At 37.8% G+C, this 17,913-nt stretch overlaps 2 protein-coding genes across 6 annotated transcripts in view; one reads left to right on the top strand and one right to left on the bottom strand.

Annotated features, from left to right (window-relative positions):
- The window catches only part of mfn1b (mitofusin 1b), a 15,601-nt gene extending 8,481 nt beyond the window's left edge, over window positions 1–7,120 (bottom strand). Inside the window, exons 1-10 of one of the 2 annotated variants that reach the window (XM_017478050.3) lie at window positions 6,980–7,120; window positions 5,257–5,291; window positions 5,050–5,172; window positions 4,819–4,954; window positions 4,558–4,720; window positions 4,039–4,163; window positions 3,777–3,885; window positions 1,768–1,875; window positions 1,501–1,654; window positions 168–235 (exon numbers count right to left, since the gene is read on the bottom strand). In XM_017478050.3, the coding sequence (XP_017333539.1) occupies window positions 168–235; window positions 1,501–1,654; window positions 1,768–1,875; window positions 3,777–3,885; window positions 4,039–4,163; window positions 4,558–4,720; window positions 4,819–4,954; window positions 5,050–5,164 (978 nt within the window). In that variant the 5' untranslated portion in view covers window positions 5,165–5,172; window positions 5,257–5,291; window positions 6,980–7,120. The remainder of the gene's footprint in view (window positions 1–167; window positions 236–1,500; window positions 1,655–1,767; window positions 1,876–3,776; window positions 3,886–4,038; window positions 4,164–4,557; window positions 4,721–4,818; window positions 4,955–5,049; window positions 5,173–5,256; window positions 5,292–6,979) is intronic. The other variant, XM_017478051.3, reaches the window with a different exon arrangement.
- Window positions 7,121–10,054: 2,934 nt separating this feature from the next.
- trappc10 (trafficking protein particle complex subunit 10) overlaps window positions 10,055–17,913 on the top strand; it is a 29,307-nt gene continuing 21,448 nt past the window's right edge. For 2 of the 4 annotated variants that reach the window (XR_001813785.3, XM_017478165.3), the window contains exons 1-4: window positions 10,055–10,261; window positions 12,535–12,616; window positions 16,136–16,271; window positions 17,661–17,857. Coding sequence is in view for 3 of the 4 variants with exons in the window: in XM_017478165.3 (XP_017333654.1) it covers window positions 10,201–10,261; window positions 12,535–12,616; window positions 16,136–16,271; window positions 17,661–17,857 (476 nt within the window). In the remaining variant the exon portion in view is untranslated. Of the gene's footprint in view, window positions 10,262–12,534; window positions 12,617–12,878; window positions 13,585–16,135; window positions 16,272–17,660; window positions 17,858–17,913 lie in introns of those variants that run through there. The other 2 variants (XM_047157989.2, XM_017478166.3) reach the window with 2 other exon arrangements.

Genomic DNA, 17,913 nt, shown 5'->3' with positions numbered 1-17,913 from the left:
TAAACTTTTGACCGGTAGTGTAGATCGTCATGTCTCCATACTCTGCTCTTGCTTCAACTAAAACAGCTCATATAGGACATCATTTTTTTTCATTCTGATTTTTTTTCCCCATTCTGGTAGTAAACAGACTTCACATATCCACGGTCATCGTTTCAACAATCACTTGCCTCAAACGTCCTTTCAAAGCTCTGGAACTCCTTTAGTCTCTCCTGGAAGCCTTCTGCTAATGCTCCACCTGGGGGGGTCAAAAAAACAGCAGCAGCTCATCTCAAGGGGTTGAGATGTTTAAATATACGACACAGCAACGTTAAGGCATGGCTGACTTTAACTGAAGTGTGAAAACTTTAGATCGATTCAGGGTGTCACTGATCCTGCACTGGCAAACAGATATTCATCTGTGGGAGTTTAATGCATCTTTATGGTCTTAAACAGGGACAGAACATAAAACAACTGCAACAGAGCGTGTGACCTTGTGTTTTAAGCGTGTCTAGACTGAAATTTCTAAAATGGAAGAGTATCTGATGTGTCTAAAACTGCTTCAGAAACATGTCTTAGTTGTGTGTTAATTGGGCTTTAATATAATTATTGACTAAAATATTCTGAAATGTATCTCCCATAAGCGACATTTATGTTATTAGTGAAGAGATACACGTATGATTTCTTCTTCATTGCTAGTAAAGAAGCGTGTGGTATGAATTTATATAAATTTGTCATCATTGCTAAACTGCCATAATCCGATTAGAGAATAGATGAATTTATAACAATACTTAAAACATACATACATACATACATAAATAAATAAATAGCCTTTGTTTATAGTTCGTAAAGGGCTCATAACAATGCCTATGTGGTCCGGGCACAAATTAAGTTCATATTTATTTTGTGGCCATGATATTATTCAAGGATGTATTCATTGCAATGAATACACGATTCAAAATGATAATTATTATTAAAAGTTATTTTTTTCTGTAATTTAATTTAAAAAATGGAACTTTCATATATTCTAGATTCATTACACATAAAGTGAAATATTTCAAGCCTTTGTTTGTTTTAATCTTGATGCTTCTGGCTTACAGCTCATGGAAATCAAAAATCCAGAATCCCAAAATATTAGAACAAAGAATTTATAATACAGAAATGTCGACTCATGAATACGTGGGTACACAGGCAGCTGTGGCTCAGGTGGTAGAGCGGGTTGTCCACTAATCGTACGGTTGGCGGTTCGATTCCCGGCCCACATGCCGAAGTGTCCTTGGGCAAGATGCTGAAGTTGTTCCCGATGGCAATTTAGCACCATGGCCACTCTGCTACCGTTGTTGTGTATGTGGGTGAATGAGACATAGTGTAAAGCGCTTTGGATAAAAGCGCTATATAAGTGCGCCATTTACCATTTACAGTGGCTGTTACTACACTCGGACAGCATGTTATGGCAATGTGTGGAGTGCTGGCAAAAGGGGACAGTTAAAGTGCCATGTACCCTAAGGTTGACCTCCTGCTTACCAGACTCTGGCATACCCTGCGCCCGCTGCATTCTGGAGTTCAGCACCTCCTTGGCAGACACAAAGAAAATGTGATTGGGAGCCTGTTGGCGATCCACCACCCTGAGCTCCTCCACCAAGAAGTTCACACACCGGTCCATGTGCTGCTTACGCACCTAAAGTTGAAGGTAGTTGTAAAATCAGTCATGTAATCTCACAAAATAAAGAGATTATGGGAAAAAAAGGCAATGTATATGAAATTTGTGGTGAAAACTGATAAGGCACTCACATCCTCCATGTATTCAGGTTCAGAGGCAGAAGCATCCCAGCGATTATTCAGGATGAAAATGTTGGGCTTCGAAAGTCGTTCGTTGACTTTATGGAAGAAGTGTTTCTCCTTTGAGGAAGCAAACACGGAGGAAGGTCAGAAAGCTTGAACTTTAAACATTGATAACACTGTAGCAACTCAGCTGTGGAAAAAATCAATTCTTCAACAATCCACACACAAACACACAACATGAGGGTCGCCTGTGCAGCATGTCTTAGCTGAGCAGAGTCTGAGTCTCATGACTGAATAATAAAACACAAACTAAACAGTTACTCACAAAATAGACAGATCATACTTTTACCACGTAGGCTACATCGTACTAAACAATATCTTGCTGAAACTCTGAATTCAGGAGAATACCAAAGAACCAAAAATATTTACTAATTAATTTACCTTCAAAATTATACATACTTACACATCCTAAGAAACTAGTACCTAGCCCAATTACTTGGTATTAAACTATATATGTCTCCTTCTACAACCCCAATGACTAAAAATTTGGGACAATATGGAAAATGCAAAAAAAAAAAAAAAAGAAGAAGAAAATTCAATTCACCCTGTACTATATTGAAAACACATTATTTGATGTTTTACTTTGTGAATTTAATTCATCTTTGAAAATATACACTCATTTCAAATCTGATGACTGCAACACAGTCCAAAAAAAGTTGGGACAGACCACAGTGTAACCGCCTTTTCTTTTACTAACACTTAATAAGCATTTGGGTGCTGAGTGAAGTGAATGGCCAAAATCCTACTGATTTGTCTTTGGGGAATGTTGTTCTCAAAGTGTTGGATTATTTGCTGACGCATCTGTTGGCAAATTGATGAGCCTCGACCCATCCGTTCTCTTGAAGGACTAGGACCTTTTTTGGAGGCTCCTTATATAGTATGTTTAGACGACTGCCTCACCTGTTTCACATCACCTTCTTATATCAACTTGCCACATCGCTATTAGTCCTAAATTGCCCCCCAACTTTTTTGGAACATGTTGCATGCATCAATTTCAAAATAAAAGTTTACCTTAAAAAAACTATGCAGTTGATTAGGTAAACAACAAATACCTTGTTTTTTGTTGTTGTTTTTTTTAAAAATAAATTTCTTGTTTAAATACAAGTCAAAGTACATTTACAAATCACTCCTGTTTGTTTTTATTAGCATTTTCCATACCGTCCCAACTTTTTCAGAATTGGGGTTGTAAAATCATTATTAAAATGTTTTAGGAAAGATTTCTTTTTTTGGCCTGTTCAGGTTGTTCCAGACATTGCATATTATACGTTATGGATCCTGTGGTTAGAAATCCGACTGTTAGTCTTAATAGATTTATATGTTACATTATTGCTCTGACTGGTTCTAACTATTTTTATGAGCTGCTGATTATTGTGTTCAAGTTGCATTGTGTTTGATCAGAGCAAATTGGTTATACAGTATAAATTGGACACACATAGGACATTTTAAATATCTACTGTTTAAGCCAGACTTTATTTTGCTCACCAATATTTTTAGAGGCTTCAAAAAAAAACAAAAAAAAAAACAAAACACATCATCAAATTTAAATTAGATGTTAAAAATCAAACATCAAACTCTGCAGCTCTGATCCAAGTTCATAGAAGCGCCTCAGAGGCCTCTGCATGCCATGCATACTTCAGCTGATCTAAACAGAGCTGGGAACGAGCATCTGCTCTCCAATACACAACCAATCAGAAAGCTCAGCAACATGCCACTCCCCCACTCTACCAAGTGGAAACACATTCTTCGCCTATATTGGTGCTGGGGTCACGCTTAGGCAAACCTGTGACTTCAGATGCCAGATCAGCTGACTGTGTAATGATCCACAGCCAATTAGGAAATACCCACTATATCCAATTTAAAATGTTTCAAATCCCATATTGTTATTTTGGAATTTAAACTGGCTATGAATAACAAAAAAGGTTGAAATGTCAGCAAGATGTGCTGCATCAGCTTCTCACTGTGTTCATTAGCGTGGACTCCGAGTTGGCCACCAGCACAAACACATCAGCGTCCAGACAGAACTTGTCAATCCAGCTGTCCAACTCTGTGGTGACATCAGTGCCAGGACTGTGGATACAACACATTATTCTGTTTACACTTAAAACTACTTCTTTACTTTAACAGTAATACTCGTAAAAAAGGCACGCACGCATCTAAGAGATGTACAGTCATACAACAATGCAGATTTAACAAAAGGATATTTGTCAAATAAATCTGTACCTGTCCATGAGTACTAGGTCATCCCTAAGAAGGACGCACTTCGTTTTGGGCCAGAAGACCTTAACCAGACACCCGGCATCAAGACTCTCATCCATGTGCAGTGCATGAGCCAGCTGATTGACAGTCTGTGAAAGCATTCATACTTTTACAATGAGGATTAAATGTTACTCGTCCAATAAGAACACGCAATGGTCGCAACGGATTCAGTGTGAACATCAGGACACGTCACAAAACCTTGTTGTGCATGTTGTTTTTTAACAAATAAAAAAAAATATATATATATGTGTTTGAAAATTGCTGTGGTATAAAAGAGAAACATTTCAGGACATGCTGTTATAGAAAAATAATCAACTTTAGGGTAGTACCAGGAACTCCACTTCACGCAAGGCTGCATCACACCACCCTGTCACTGATTATTTCGATGGATTAACAGCACAGAAATATAACCTATAATGCAATTCCATAACGCATTAACCTGATTGTTGGAGTTTTAATAAATCTTTTCAAGCTGGCTCTCACCTTGATGCTCTTCTCTTCCTCTGATCCCTCAGTCTTCAGATAAGCCCTGTCTTCATCAGTGCCTTCAACGCTCAAAAAGCAGTTTGTTGTGTGGCCAATGCCACTGGGCATCACCCGGTCGCGCAGCATGGCATTGATAACTGTGCTCTTTCCATTGCTTGTTCTGGTAAAATGTTACAATCCATTTTTTTTTAATCATTCATTCAAAGCCTCAGGTTACAAGTTAGCAAATTATTTGCTTCAGAAGGAATCAGAACTCACCTGCCAAAAAAGGCCACCTTCATATGTCTGCGAGCCAGCACCTCTTTGATAACTGCTAGTCTGCTGGTGTACGCCTCGATCTCATCCAACTGATCTCTGTTTGCAATGTGCTCTAACGACTCATTATAACATGTATCTGATAGACAAGCAGATAAAGAATCAAAAATCATACCAACTAAAATATTTGATTAGATCACAAAAATTTTAAATAAGCAGTCCATTTAATTTCACCTTTAACAAACTGTGAACTAGCCTCGACGTAATTAAGCAGCTGCTCAAAAACATCACCAATCTTCTTTTTGGCCAGTACAAAGTGTTTGAGAGGAGAGCAGTTCTCTTGGTCCATGTCTTTACCTGTAAGCAGGACAACATACAGGGCTCAAATTACACCATTAATCATGTTTCCTATGGTGAATCGTTATTTTCCTTTTGCTGTACCTTTAAGGTCCCCAAACAAGGAAGATGTACCGAACCTGCAGAAACAAAAATAGGTCGTTTTCATTGTCCACAATATTTAAAATACTTAATTCCACCGACTCTTTGTTCGTACAGGTTTATTTCCTAAATACTATTTTAGATTGAGTGTCCATATTGCAAATTACACAGGATACATGTAGCCCGGGTACCCAAGGCAAACAGAAATTAAGAAATAATCCTTAAGTGACATACAGTGACTCACAGCAACAAAGCCACCAGAGATTGTTCATTTTCAATGAGAGCTGGCGACTTCCGGCGGCATGTACATGACTTTTGGCGACTAGATGTGGCGTGTCCAGCGACGCGACAAAGTTGAGCACACAGTGATTCTCGTTCATCTCGTAGGATATGACGCATATATACACCGGCAAATTTTCTATACAAACGCTCTCCCTCCAAAATGTTTAATTTTAGCACCACGATATGGTGTCAAGTGGAATGCTAGTTGCACCACCTACTGTTAAATGTTATTATGGAAACCATCAGTAGGAATGCCTACTGACGACTTCATAGTACAGCGACTGGCGACTTGCAGATATATAATCTCTGTGTGTGTGTGAACGTACCATTAATCAGATCTGATAAATAATAGATCTGATTTTTTTTTTTTAATCATCAATGTGGCTTTTACATGACTGGGAAAAGACTGATTTTGTATGGTGTTTTTTTTTTTTTTTTTTGCTTTTCAGGCTACAGAAAATCTATTTTCTATGTATTCAGAGTATTTCTACATTTATAACACAAACCATCTCCACTTTCTAGATGTTAAAATCATTTAAAACACATTCATTTTTCTGTCTAATATTCATAAAGCATAAAAATGTTAACATTTTTTATGTTTTTAAAATGTATTTATATGGGGGGTTTTCTGGGACCTGGTGAGAAAACCGATATATTGTGATACTTAGTAAAAATTAGTATATCGATAAAACGTCACAGTATCGTTATTAGATATTTTTGCCATATCAGCCATGGCTAAGAGAAAGTGAAACCTGCCTTTTACTCTAATATTACATGACAAACGAACAAACAACAGAAACGTCTAGGTTTAGATTAGTTTGTTTTTATTTGAACTGTAAACGTAGTATTTTGTCCAACATTTATCGGTCATGTTTATCTCAATGTGATGGAACCTATAAAGGTTATTCAATGAGTCTGGATAAGATAAGGGGAAAAAAGTGTGGTTACCCCCCCCCCAACACTTTTCCAGTTTCCACTAATAATAATAATAATAATAATAATAATAATAATAATGTTTTATCATTTAATCAGACTATAAGCGTGTCTGTCGATTATATTTACTTAATTTGGCTCATTATCTAACATTTAGTTTAGCTAGCTTACTAGCTATACAGGCTAGCGCATAATACAAAACAATACACCAGCGATTTTAGTTAAGATATTTTCAGTTATTAAGTAATATTCGCTTTTAGATAGCTAAACAAAACAAAACAAAACAAAACAAAACAAAACTAAACAAAAAACGGTCATTACTGATACAACTAGGTTAGCTAAGTCGACTAAAGGTATGCACCGGGAATGCAGGCTGCTAACACGCTAACCAGCTCAAGCGCTCAATGTCACTTTTACCTCAGCATACTCCAAGCTGAACATTACAGATTAATAAATGATAGGAAGCGGTGCACAATGCTCAGAAACATGTCAAATTAATGGATTTGCTTACCGACTCGGCGACTGATTATATCCTCTTTGGATTTGACATGCTAATGGCAGCTACAGGAAAATATTTGACCCACACACACTCATACGACATGTAGATTATAAAGCAGCGTGGAGCTTCTGTTTCCAAAGTAAAAGCCCGCATCTCTTTAGTGATTTATCAACACCAACATGACACTGAAACACCAACCGTGCCTCAGAGATGGAAGTACTTACTTGTGTTACTGTGCTTAAGTCTGGTCTTTAAGTGTCTGTGTACTTTATTTGAGTTTTTCTTCCACCTTTTGAGTTTCCTGACTTCACAAGTTTGCCATTTCTCCCTACTCTTCTATTTATTTTCATACACATCACTACATTTTTCTATAATCATACATTTCATTCAATCATCCTGAGTAACCATTTCATCCTGGTCAGTGTCATGGTAGATCCTGAGGAACACTGGGAACAAGCTGGGAATACACCCTGGATGGGACACCTTTCCATCACCTCACCCCCCCTAGAGAAACCCACATAAAATTTGTAATGGTTTTAATGGTTATAATGGAGATTGTATTGGCATCTCTTAATTGTCTATAGTGTGTGAATGGGTTTGTGAGTGTGTGCGGTTGTGGACCTCATCCAGGGTGTCACCCGTCTTGTGTCCAGAGTCCCTTGGAATAGACTCCAGGCTTCCTGTGACCCTGTGTAGGTTAAGTATGAAAAATAGATGGATGGATGTATAATGAGAATTGTATTGGTTTTAATGGAAACTGTCATGGTTGTCTTCTATTGGTGGCAGGTTATGTCTAGTAGATACCATTAAGAACCGGTAATGGTAATGGTTTGTAATGGTATTTGTAGTGGAAACAATTAGCTTTTCTGTGATAGTTTCTCTTGGGTTTGTTTCAGCAGGGTGCCCACCCATATTCAAACCTAGGGACAATTTAAATCTACCAATTTATCTTTGGGTATGTTTTTGGGAGATGGGAGGAAACTAGAGAACCCTGAGAAAATCCACATGGACACTGGGCAAACACGTGAAACCCGCAAAGACGGTAACCAGAGCTCAGGACTGAACCCTGGAGCTGTGAGGCTGCAACGATAGCTGCTGTGCCACCATGGTGCCCTAGCTGGTATCATTAGCATTATTATTATTAAAGTGTCCACCCTTTCAAAGTCCAGAAAATATTCCGCAGAAAATATGAAAAATGGTCAAATTATTTGATACAATATGACATGATTAGAACAATCTTAAATTGCTTCAACTGAATGAAATGTTCACAATTAATTAAATTTTTATCTGTATGACAAGACATAACTTAACGATATCAACATTATCAAGTTATCAATACTTAAAAAAAACAACAAAACTATAAGTAGAGGTTTGTTGTGCTGTGTTTGTTACGTGTTGTGCATTCCATACCTGACAAATCACCTCATCAACCATACCCTGATTAATATCATCCAATAACTTCTATAAACTCCATTTATAAAAATATTAAATGTGTATAAAAATATAAATATAAAACATATTTAAAAAAAAATAAAAAACCATATACAATATGTAGATAGATAGATAGATAGATAGATAGATAGATAGATAAATGGATAGATAGATAGATAGATATTAACATGAAATCTCTGGCAAAAAAATAAATAAATAAAATCCTGCTACAAAAACTGAAAGGACTTGTAATACATTAACACGTTATTATTATTATTATTATTAGTTAGTTAGTTAGTTAGTTAGTTAGTTAGTTAGTTAGGCATTCTTGCATCTCCTTCAGTAATATTGTTTTGAGTGGGGTAAAGTTGTACTGCAGTCAGCCACTAGAGGGCGCCTGAGACATTGGCCTGTCTTTTAGGGTCACTTGAAATTATAAAGCTCAGTAATACTTCCTGTTTTCACTTTAAACAGCTGTAAACAGTCATAAGTGTCCCTTTTTCTCTCTCTTAAAGCTGTTAAGATTAAAAAAAAGAAGAAGCTTAAGAACAGCAAACCACAAAGCTCTCCATCTTGAAACCTTCACCAGTCCCATCCATCCATCTTCTATACCGCTTATCCTACAGGGTCGCGGGGAACCTGGAGCCTATCCCAGGGAGCATGGGGCACAAGGCAGGGTACACCCTGGACAGGGTGTCAATCCATCGCAGGGCACAATCACCAGTGCGTAAAACTTGAAGGAACAGCTTTATGTGATTAATATAAATATTTAATTTGCCTTGCACCCTTGTCAGAGCTGCTGTTATAGAAAAATTAATCAACACCTTCTGGCCAATCAGACTCGCTGAGGTTTCATCTTTCATTTATTAATTTTACTACTATTTAGGCTGATATCTTACACTTATCATACATTAACTGTTTTCAGGGGTCGAGAATACTTGAGTAATTGTACTTTGTTAGCATTATTAAACACTATTTTGGAAGATGTGTACAAGTATGAATCAAATATGAATGAGACTGAACACTACTCTTTAGTAAATTTACAAAATAAAACAAAAAGCCCATAGTTTTACTCCTTACTTCATTACATACGTTTTACTATCTGACATTCAAAGCACTCGTTAGAAGTCTCAAGTGCCATGATTTCTTTTTCTGTTTTTCTTTTGCCCTTTTCACACCTTTTAGTTGACACTTTTTACTTTTTTAGAGGGTTATTGAACTTTGACTAACCAGCCATTCAAATTCTAGATTTTCCTGAGCTAGCAAAACAAAAATAAACAAACGACCGAGCGTATGAATTTAATAAATCAATGAATAAACAATTAATGTCTGGATTTTTTTAAATCAGTTAAAAAATATTAACTGTTTACTTTTGAATACCTGGCTATGTTACTTCTTTGAATTGATTTTAAATTTAATTCCGAGACTGTGCCAAACTTTTAGTCGGTTTCTCTGCACGTTTTCTACCCCTGAATATTTTGTGGGTATAAATGACATTTCTTTGTCTTGTTCATTTTATTGTCCTAGGGGTATGCAAACTACTGCGCTCATCCACACCGACGCTTTTTTTTTTTCTTTTTTTTCTTTTTTTCTCTCTCTCTCCTACCCAGTCCAACCAGAATCCAACTTCCGCTTTTCGCGTTCACGAGAACCGGAAGTCGTCATCGCGTCAGCAAATAGGGAAATGGAGAGGAAAAGGGGCCTTAGCGATACCTTAGCGTACTGCAGTTATTAGCGCTCAGCTGGTTTGATTTGCTGAATGGACGTTTTCATGGTGGACTAAATGCTCGTTTTCAGAAGTCATGGAGTCCCATGAGGAAAAGCCCATCATTTACACGATGGAGAATAAACCCATAGTGACATGTGAGTGTCGGCTTTCTCGCTTGTTGTTAGCAGGTTAGCTTGGCCAGTTAGCTTATGCTGCTGTGCGCGAGCGTTGCAGTGTCCACTGCAGAACTAGCCTCCAGTCCGTTTAGCCACAGATTCCCGTTCCTCCATTCCTCACAACTTTATTACACCGGCTTATTTCATACCGGTGCGAATTTACAGCTCGTACACCTGTACAAACAGCGCTGTCTGAAATGAATTAAAATGGAAAAACAACATGTAAATACATATATTTATATATATACACATCATGCGGTGTAGAGGGGCAATATGACATGTCATCATTAAGCTCACATTACTGTACATTCTGATTAATATTCATATATCAACCCTTTCTTTCACTTCCTTAACAGATACTCAGGAATGCGAAGTGGGTGGAGATTACTTAAAGACTGTACTGACATCTGATATGTCAGCCGTACCATATATTCCAAAGGGAACCTTTTATATTAATAGTCCAGACCACTAAAATGAATAATTATATTTATTATAAGTCTGCTGTTATGAATTGCCATTGCCCGGTCGAGTCGAGTGCGCGCGCTCGCTCATTGACTGTTACACAAGATATGTGTTTGGCTGGATCATAATAATTTAAAAAGAAAAACATTGATTAAAAGGGAATATGTTGACGTGCTGAACATGCTAATGTGGTAACGATACAGACAGGAGAATCCCTGGTTTGATATAAATGCATGATGTATAAGCTGGAAGTCGAGGATTAAGCAGTACATCAGGGCCTGGTGTACTAGCAGTCTTTACATATGACATTGGTTGCATTTACATTGCCAGTCTATTGCTGATTTTTTAAAAAATTATTATTATTTTTTTTTAACTGTCACAGGTTTGGTATTTTTGCATATGTCTGATTTTTCTTCTTCTTCATATCCAATATCTTCCACGTACCAAGTAGAGTTACTAAATCTGGAACATGTCTGATATCTGGTCACCTGACTCGCATCGAAACACTCCCATCCGATTTCCCTGTTAATTCTGAAGTCGTTATTAGGTGACGGTAGGTTATAGGTTCGGTCAGAATTCATAATTTTATGCTGAAACATCAGTGGAGTCCAGATGAAATAAATTGTCTGTATTGTCAGTCTTTGAGTGGATATGACTGCTTAAAAAAGGAAGAAAGAAAAGGAAAAAAAAAAACCTGCTGGGACACTTACAGACACCAGGTTGTCTACGAGGACATTCCAGCATAAGTTAAAGACCTTAAAGCAAAATACAGAGAGTCTAAATTCTACAATAATCTCGGTGGAAAGAACAGAATCGTTTGTCCTTTCTACCACAGTGGTACTACTGGTAAAAAGGATTTTCCAGCCTAGTGCTTTTCGAAAGGGAACGATCTGTTCATAGGAATCAGATTGATGTCAGGCCTTACATATGTATGAACAGACAGACGGGACACAAAATTGAGTTAACGATTGAATTGGTGATGCGTAGTATCCTTACGTGCATACCAATTAAATGCTATATCACAATAAGCTTTTACTGCATTTCACAGCATTTTGAATTTTTTTTCCCTAAATGTTATCTAGTGAACAGAATTGAGGAGTTGCTTTACTGGCGGTCGGACGAGACATGCAAGGTGGTCTAAAATAAGAAGTCTTAGACGACAGCTGTCCTCATGCTGCCTTGCAAATGGGACAGATTTTATCTAATGAGCAGAAACACTGCCAGAAAATGTGGCCTACCTAGGCAGCTGTCTTCTGAATGAAACACAAGGGTAGTGGTGGTGATGATCATATTTTCATTTTATAACTAATTATCAGGTAACTGCATTTCTTTGTATTGTAAAATCCAAACCCCAGTGGTTGTTTATTAAAGGTGTGGCATTCACCCTTTATGCTGGGGTGTGTTTTCATAGGATGACAAATCCCAAACATGTTCTTTCAGTTCCATTTCTTACATGATTATGTTTAAAAAAAACAAATTGTTTTTTTTTTTTTTTTTTTTAATAAGCGAGAGGGTGAGAAAGATATACAGTACTACCATGCAGAAACGTCAGTTCCTGTAGCAGTTGCAGTAAGTGTAGGTGTGAAAGTGGTCTCTCTGTGTGTGTGTGTGTGTGTGTGTGTGTGTGTGTGTGAGAGGGGGGGGGGGGGTGTCAGAGCGAGTGTGTGAGAGGACTACTTAATGAGTGTTTCAGTGTTAACAGAGGAAGCATGCAAAGATACTAACATAAAAACACAACAACCACTAATGTGCAGAGTAATGAATAATGTGTGTTCTTTCATGATGTATAGGTGCTGGGGACCAAAACCTCTTAACTGCTCTTTATAGCCTGCTGGCACAGCAGCTTCCCCGGGAGCCTATGGAGTGGAGAAGGTGACTCTGTCCATTATTCATCTTTAGAGAACTGTATAATAGCATAATGGTTATCAGACTTTAAGACTGATTTACTTTAAGATAAGAGTTCACCTCAAATTGTTTCGTTTTCCTCTCATTAATTCATATATGTATTTACACATGGGGGTTGGGGGCTACTGCTGTTTAGCTAAGTGCATCTGCAAAATATCCTATATGGCCATCGTGTTGAAGTTATTCGAAGGAAATTTTAAGTTTTCAACCTTTATCCTCATATTCCAAGGCAGCTTGCACTGCATGACCATCTAGATAAGGACTTGCATCACTGTCTGCGCCTGGTTCTCACACTCTGCTGCAGGAACGAGGCAGAAAACTGTTCGTGTCAGGGACGGTCCTGGGAAATGCTGCACAAACCAAGAGCGTTTGGAGAAGAAGCTACCTAAGGCTGTGTTCACACGTAACATGTTTTTGTGAAGCCTGTTTTGTGTGCCTGTTTTGTGTAATAATCCTTTGTAGTAGACCGTGTTTTCTAAACTCCCTGAGCTGCTTTTGGGATGCTCTTGACTGCATCTTGGAACAGCGTTTTGTTTAATATATATAAAAACAGCTTTATTAGAAAAAGACATTGTGTGAACACAGCCTAAATTTGTTTAGTTATCGGGCCATGTTGGATACTAATATTAGTTCAGTCGAGGTATCTTTATGTAACGTCAACTAACTAGCTTTACTGGCTAACATAACTTCACTCAGTACATGAATATTTATTTAAGTTAGCTATGTTAGCATTTTTTCTTTAGTCGTAAAATAGGCTGCATTAAATGATCCTTTCTCTATCTGCTATCGCTATTGTTAACATCCACAAGAATTATTCCCTAACAAAAAATGTTAAATATTTATACTTCACTTATTCTTTGTTGAGGCTTTCCTTATCGATGGCTCGCAACTCGCTTATCCGAGTCGGTGGGTGTAACTACCATCCCGAGTTAACGGTAAGGAGAAATGTCCAGTCAGCTGTTTGATTTGCTAGACAATGAGCATCTGTCACACACCAGTCCCACTAACGTTCGTTCAGACACTGATTGTTGATTTGCAGGTTGTTTTTTTTTCATTTTTTCATTTTCATTCAGTCAAGCCACCGCTCCATGTTTTTTGGTCAGCTCCGCAAAAACACTTACATGCTGTGCCTAAACCTTTATGCGGTAGGAAAAACCCTGCATAATAACCCCCACTCTTCTGGGAAGGCTTTCCACTTGATTTTGGAGCGTGGCTGTGGGGATTTGTGTTCATTCAGTCACAAGAGCATTAGTGAGATCAGGTACTGATGTTTGGGAGGTCTGGGGTGCAGTTGGTGTTCCTGTTCATCCCAAAAGGTGTTCAGTGCAGTTGAGGTCAGGGCTCTGTGCAGGACACTCAAGTTCTTCCACACCAACCTTGGCAAATCATGTCTTCATGGAGCTCGCTTTGTGCACAGTGGATATTGTCATGCTGGACCTTGTTTGGGACTCTCCGAAACAGTGACGGGAAATGTTCAAGCGCAGAAAGACATTCTATACAACTGTGTGCTTCCAACTTTGTGGCAACAGTTTGGTGAAGGATCACACATGTTGGTGTGATGGTCAGGTGTCCACAAACTTTTGGCCATATAGTGTATTTTGCCATATTGCACACCCCAGCTCCACTCAACACAAGGGTGAGCTGATCTTTTTCTGAGTACCTTTTTTCTAAAACACTTATTAGTAGATAGAAAGGATTCAATAGCAGGAGAATGTCAGAAGTATCATATCATAACACACAATAAACATCAGATATTTATTATAATTGAATATTTATGTTGCCAATATATTTATTTGTTTTTAAATTTATGTATTTTTTATTTAATGCTTTTTTAAGGCTTTAAAAAAATGGATAACAGACCGACCAATAAAATAATTGCTCTGGCACAGTTTTATTAGACAGTGTGACACCAGCAGTTGCAGATTTATGATGTCATGGAAAAAAAAACATATCTTTAAATATCAAGGCATTTTGTGAGACATATGTATCTCAACATTTAGGTTTGCTAATAGATTTTCCACAAAATGATGTTTAGGAAATAACACCTGATGGACCTTGCTGTTATAGGAACATAATCAATGACAGGGTGGTGTGATGCGACCAGACATGTGGTGGAGTTGATTATTTTCCTATAACACCATGCCCCGAAGTGGTTTATTCCTCTAATACCATGTTAAACAGTATTTTCCTGACCAGCCTCTGTTTTTTTTCCTCTCTGTAGAAGAAAGGCAAAGAAAGCAGGTTGTCTCGTTACCAAAAATCATAAAACATAAAGCCATCTGTCCTGAAGACTTTCACATGTCTGAAAATGTAATGGAACAGCTTTACTATTGACTGTTGTAAAATGCTAGCTATGGAGACTCCTTCCAAAAATAATAAAACAAAGTGAAAATGAAAAAAAAAAAAAAACACAGAAAATTTGATTGGTTTAATGTTGTTGTTTTCTTTTTTCAGTTATTGTTGAGTTTTCACCATACAAATCACTGTCACAAGTTGTTACTATAGCAACCATAGGACATTATGATGAGTGTATTAATATAAAACGACCGAAACTATGGTAACTGAGCTGCTGTTACGGAAAATGAGTCAACACCTTCAGATCAATCAGAATCAAGAATTCAATATCTGTGCTATCTTAGTCACACCATTTTGACGAAATCAGTATTGTATCATCATACAACCCTAACTACAGGTTAACCCCTTGACGATATTGAGTGGTAGATGGTGTGTACGCTGAAAAACAGCTGGTCTGGAGATTTAGTGTTATTTTGCTTTCACTGCGTGCTCTCTGTAATATAAACAACCACTGACCTTGCACTTTCACTGAGAAGAAAGTAATTATAAAGCATTAGAGCGAGGTTGTTCAGTTCTCCCTTTCAGAGAGTATTCCCGGGTACTGATAAAGCTTGATAGTTTAATCCGTCTCAAAAATAGGTGAACGCTCGTATTCAGAGCTCACTCATCCATCTGTTCACACAGTATGGTGACACACGCTGAAAACCTATATGCTCCAGGTGGAAGTTACCTTTAAAGCGTTCTAAAGTGTTGTTATAAAACAAAAGAACCAACTCGTATTACAGAAGCATAACAAGCAGCAGAAATGAGCTGTTTGAGTATAAACCCTGAAAGAAGCATACAGCGCTTCTTACATGACACTCCCTTCCTTTTGGACGCTAAATAACACTAACTTTCTTATATAACCTCCCTATTTTGCCTCAAAGGCAAGTCATTGCTGATTTCAAGACTGTGTTAAGCAGAGTAGCACGAACTGGGTGAACACTTTCCGTTTCTCAGCTGCATGCCATTTCGGCTTCACCTCCTGAGAAAGAATAGTAACGTATCCACTGTAACACTAGAAACCTCACAGGAAAGGTCACTCCAGGCTAGCGCATTAGACGCGCGCTTATGTATAAAGGGCTTGTGGTATAAACAGACATCGGTGCCGTGGTTTGACTTGTCACTGTGTTACGTTCTCATTTCCCTCAGGTCTTATGGTCGAGCACCAAAGATGATCCACCTAGAAGCCAACTTTGTCCAGTTTAAAGAGGAGCTGCTTCCTAAAGAGGGAAACAAGGCTCTCCTCACGTTCCCTTTCCTGCACATTTACTGGACTGACTGCTGTGTAAGTCTTAGTCTCAGACAAACACTAGAATCATTCAGGAGCTTTCTCAGGAACAGGGACAGAGCATCACATGATTTGTTAAAATCCTGATTTGGAACTTTCATGTTGAAACTCACATGTTCTCCCTGTGCCTCTGTAAGTCCCCCCCCCCTCCAAATTGCTCCTTGGTATGATTGAAAGGGTGAATGTGTGTGTGCGCATGTGAAGGATTGGCTGATATTTCTGAAAAACCCTGTAAGAGAAATGTATTGAAATAAATGACTTAATAACACATAAATGGAAATTTATTTAAGGCCAAAGATGTCCAGTGGGAAATCTCAGAAAGGAACCTGACCTTAAAAAAAAAAAAAAAAAATCACCTCCAGCTATCTGATACTCTTGGCATATGAGCTGATGAAAATGTGATGAAAGTTTGTGTCCTTGTGATCGCAGAAGTCCAATGATCTGTAAAATATATGCATAACTCTTTCACTCATGCTCTTTCTCTCTCTCTCCCTCTCTCTCTCCCTCTCTCTCTCCCTCTCTCTCTCCATCTATCTATCTATCTATCTATCCACCTATCAGCATCTATGTCTATATGGCAAACTATTTTACTATATATATGCCTTACCTTTCATTATATTTAAGAGCCAATTAATCTATGAGCCTCTCAGTTTATTATAATTTTATTACCAACATCACTGTTTTGTATTGTGATTCCAGTAAGATGTATTTCACAATGTGTTCTTGATATTATGTCACAAAATGGCTGACGAATCATCAGTGATTGTGAAACCATGCCATGATAGTATTAATAATAGTAATTCTTGTACAGACAGCTCTAGAATTATTGGCACCTTTTATAAATAAATCAATAAATAAATAGAGAGAGAGAAAACTCCAGCATTTTTCTTCTAAGAAAAAAATACAACATTACTGGCATCCCTAGAAATTCTTATGAACACTATATAACTGAAGTATGTCCCCATTTAGATTTTACTTCATTTTTTAGTTATTTTTTTTTATATCCATTCCTTCATTTATGAAGGCTGTTATTATTCTCTTCCTCATGTTAATGAATGGCAAAGGGAATTTGGCCTTTGCATCAGCAAATATTTAAATTTCTGTGAAACAGGAAGTCATGGATGATTGCTTAAGAGTTCCTAAACACAAGGGTGTATTTAAAACCGAAAAAAAACTAAATGGGGAAGTGCTTCAGTTACATTTTATGACATAATAATTTGTAGAAGTACCAATAATTGGCAGAAAAATTAGAGCTTTTTATTGAATTGGAATACATTTACGTGAATGAAAGGATAGATTTTTCATATTTTCAGTGCGAGATTAAACTAATCACCCACAAAGACATGTTTTCATCAACTTTTTGTCCTTGTCTGGCCCATGCTCCAGGATACGGAGACGTACAAGTCCTCAGTGAAGGAGGACATGCAGCGGTGGCAGAGCGTGCTGAAGCTACACGGCTCAGCTGACTGGCTCATCGTGGTCGTGGAAAGCGATGGCAAAAAGAAGAACAAGACCAACATCCTGCCTCGTACCTCCATCATGGACAAGATCCGCAACGACTTCTGCAACAAGCAAAGCGACAGGTGAGAGGGCTGCACAATTAATCAAATATCAATTGCGATTACGATTTTGACTGCCC

This window comes from Ictalurus punctatus, chromosome 10 (assembly GCF_001660625.3).
Source record: "Ictalurus punctatus breed USDA103 chromosome 10, Coco_2.0, whole genome shotgun sequence".
Classification (NCBI taxonomy): Eukaryota; Metazoa; Chordata; class Actinopteri; order Siluriformes; family Ictaluridae; genus Ictalurus; species Ictalurus punctatus.
This window is presented reverse-complemented; position numbering and strand designations above follow the sequence as displayed.